Consider the following 2135-nt stretch of genomic DNA (forward strand, 5'->3'; position numbering starts at 1 on the left):
AAAAAAAATGTGTGATGTGTCTATGACAAACTGTTCCCACATGACAACCTATTCCAGATGACCAATAAAAATCTACAAATAAATCTGAGTCAATCGAGGATTTACATCCAACAGAAATATACTAGTCGCAGGACTATGCATGCAATTTACAACATGAAATGTTCCGCAGCTGATCGATGTTCCGCAGCAGGTTGATCGATGTTCCGCAGCAGGTTGTCCTTGAACGTCGCGTACCGGCGCTCCTCCTCGCCGGTGGAGTCGTAGCTCCTCCCGTACTTGGCCTTCCACTCCACGAAGATCCGCCGCGTCTCCTCCTCGCTCCTCTCCCTGTGCGGTATGTGGATGTCCGCCGCCGCAAGCGATATCAGCAGTAGCAGCAGCGATGCGACGGCCATGAGAGCCATGGAGTTGCTCATCACCAGGCCAAGGACGAGGGGAAGGTGGGGGGAGTGGATCAGATCTGTGGAAGGTGAGGATGGAAGTGAGAAAGAGAGGTGAGGGGAAGAACGATCAGCTGCGAAATCGTGCAATCAATGCCTTCCATTAATATTGACCTGTACCCAGCTATAATCTGCTGTCGCGCAGTTGTACAATCAAAGCCCAGCCATTAAGATTCTTCGAGTATGTGCACCATGGATGCATGGATTGATCCAGCGGAACAAAATTTAAGAAATGCTACAGCGAGTCGCCGTGAGTACACGGACAACAATGGTTTTGAATTTCAGTTTCAGAAATATATTAAATCACTGGATTTTATTGATTTCAGTTTTCTTCCCGGCAAATAGACTGAAATATCCACTTGAATTTGATTGAGATATAACCAATTTCTTAAAAAGTCAAAAGTGGTATAAAAAATCTGAATTTGTGGGTACTACTCCCTCCATTTTTATATACAAGGCCACTACGGAATATACATTTTGCATCTATACAAGGCCACAAACAGTAATCGAGGGAAAGTTAATGATATTTTCTCATACTAACAACATGTTTAATACTTGCATGCATGCAATCCTAATGACTGTCAGCTACTTCCTCCACTCAGTTTCTTTGCATGCATGTGGAGTATTAATGATCCCAGTAAACAAGAAGAAAAGTTGACTAGTAAAGCAGACATTAAATTTTACATTGGTACCTGTAATCTGAGTTTGTGGCCTTGTATACAAAAATGGAGGGAGTACCATAATTCGTGAAATATTTTGACTGAAAAGCAAATATTTCAGTACACACCGAAATTAATGGAATTTCCAAATTTTTGGTCAAACTACACTAGAAGTACACATGCACCCCATTGTAATCTTACTCGGCAGTTGGACCGCGATCCCGGTCACATTGTCTCCCAACAACACGTATGTAATTCACTTTCGTGCACCAACATATTGAATCTATGTGCATCTTAGAGGGCAATACCCACATGGACGACCCCCATTTGTGTGCGGATACGTCTTGTCGCTAAATGCCCAACCACCTAATGCTATCACCCCTTTATGCCCTATTTCATACAATTCAAATTAAAAAATTATTGCTGTTCCGATATATTACAGGCAAACTGTATGGAATTAACTTAATCTAAACCAAAACTCTACTGGACAACAGCAATCTGGGATGCATGTCCTTCAAGGACACCGCTAGTTCCATCGCCGCCACTCTAGTTGTGGGCTCCAATGTGGCATCTGTCCTGGGATGCAGCATCCCACTTGTGTTGCAGCCTCCCGGATGCCTCCTGGGCATTGCGGTGATCGTCCTCTGCCTTGTGGCCGGCGTCATGCTCCGATTAGATAATAGCCAAATAGAGAAACTCTTGAATGAGCAGGCGCAGGCGGTGGGCCTTAGACTCCTTCATCTTCGACCAGTCTGGATCCTAGGCCTCAGCGGGCACATGCGGTGCAAGCTTTCGAATTTCGATGGCAAGAAAAATTTTCCGACCCTTGCAACATACGAAATTTCTGAAATTTCGTAAATTTTGAAATTTGTTTGGGACAAATCAATGTTTTTTTAAAAAAATTGGAAAAAATTAAATTGAAACAATTGAATATAATGCTGCTTTAGCAAATCAATAACAATGGCTCTTGTACCACAGTGGTGCGGTTCTAAAACACATGTTCACAGACCCAGGTTTGACTCTCAGTGCCTCTATT

At 43.3% G+C, this 2135-nt stretch overlaps 1 protein-coding gene across 1 annotated transcript; it reads right to left on the bottom strand.

Moving 5' to 3' along the window:
- Positions 1-37: 37 nt before the first annotated feature.
- LOC119344218 (oryzain alpha chain-like) lies at positions 38-465 on the bottom strand. Its single transcript, XM_037614760.1, has one exon. It carries the CDS (start codon positions 414-416, stop codon positions 147-149), a length of 270 nt encoding a protein of 89 aa, XP_037470657.1. The 5' UTR covers positions 417-465; the 3' UTR covers positions 38-146.
- Positions 466-2135: the final 1670 nt, after the last annotated feature.

Source organism: Triticum dicoccoides, unplaced genomic scaffold, assembly GCF_002162155.2.
Source record: "Triticum dicoccoides isolate Atlit2015 ecotype Zavitan unplaced genomic scaffold, WEW_v2.0 scaffold159802, whole genome shotgun sequence".
NCBI classification, from domain to species: Eukaryota; Viridiplantae; Streptophyta; class Magnoliopsida; order Poales; family Poaceae; genus Triticum; species Triticum dicoccoides.

What these genes read in the sequence shown, in the direction of transcription:
- LOC119344218 (XM_037614760.1), bottom strand. Translation starts at nt 416, where the DNA reads ATGAGCAACTCCATGGCTCTCATGGCCGTCGCATCGCTGCTGCTACTG.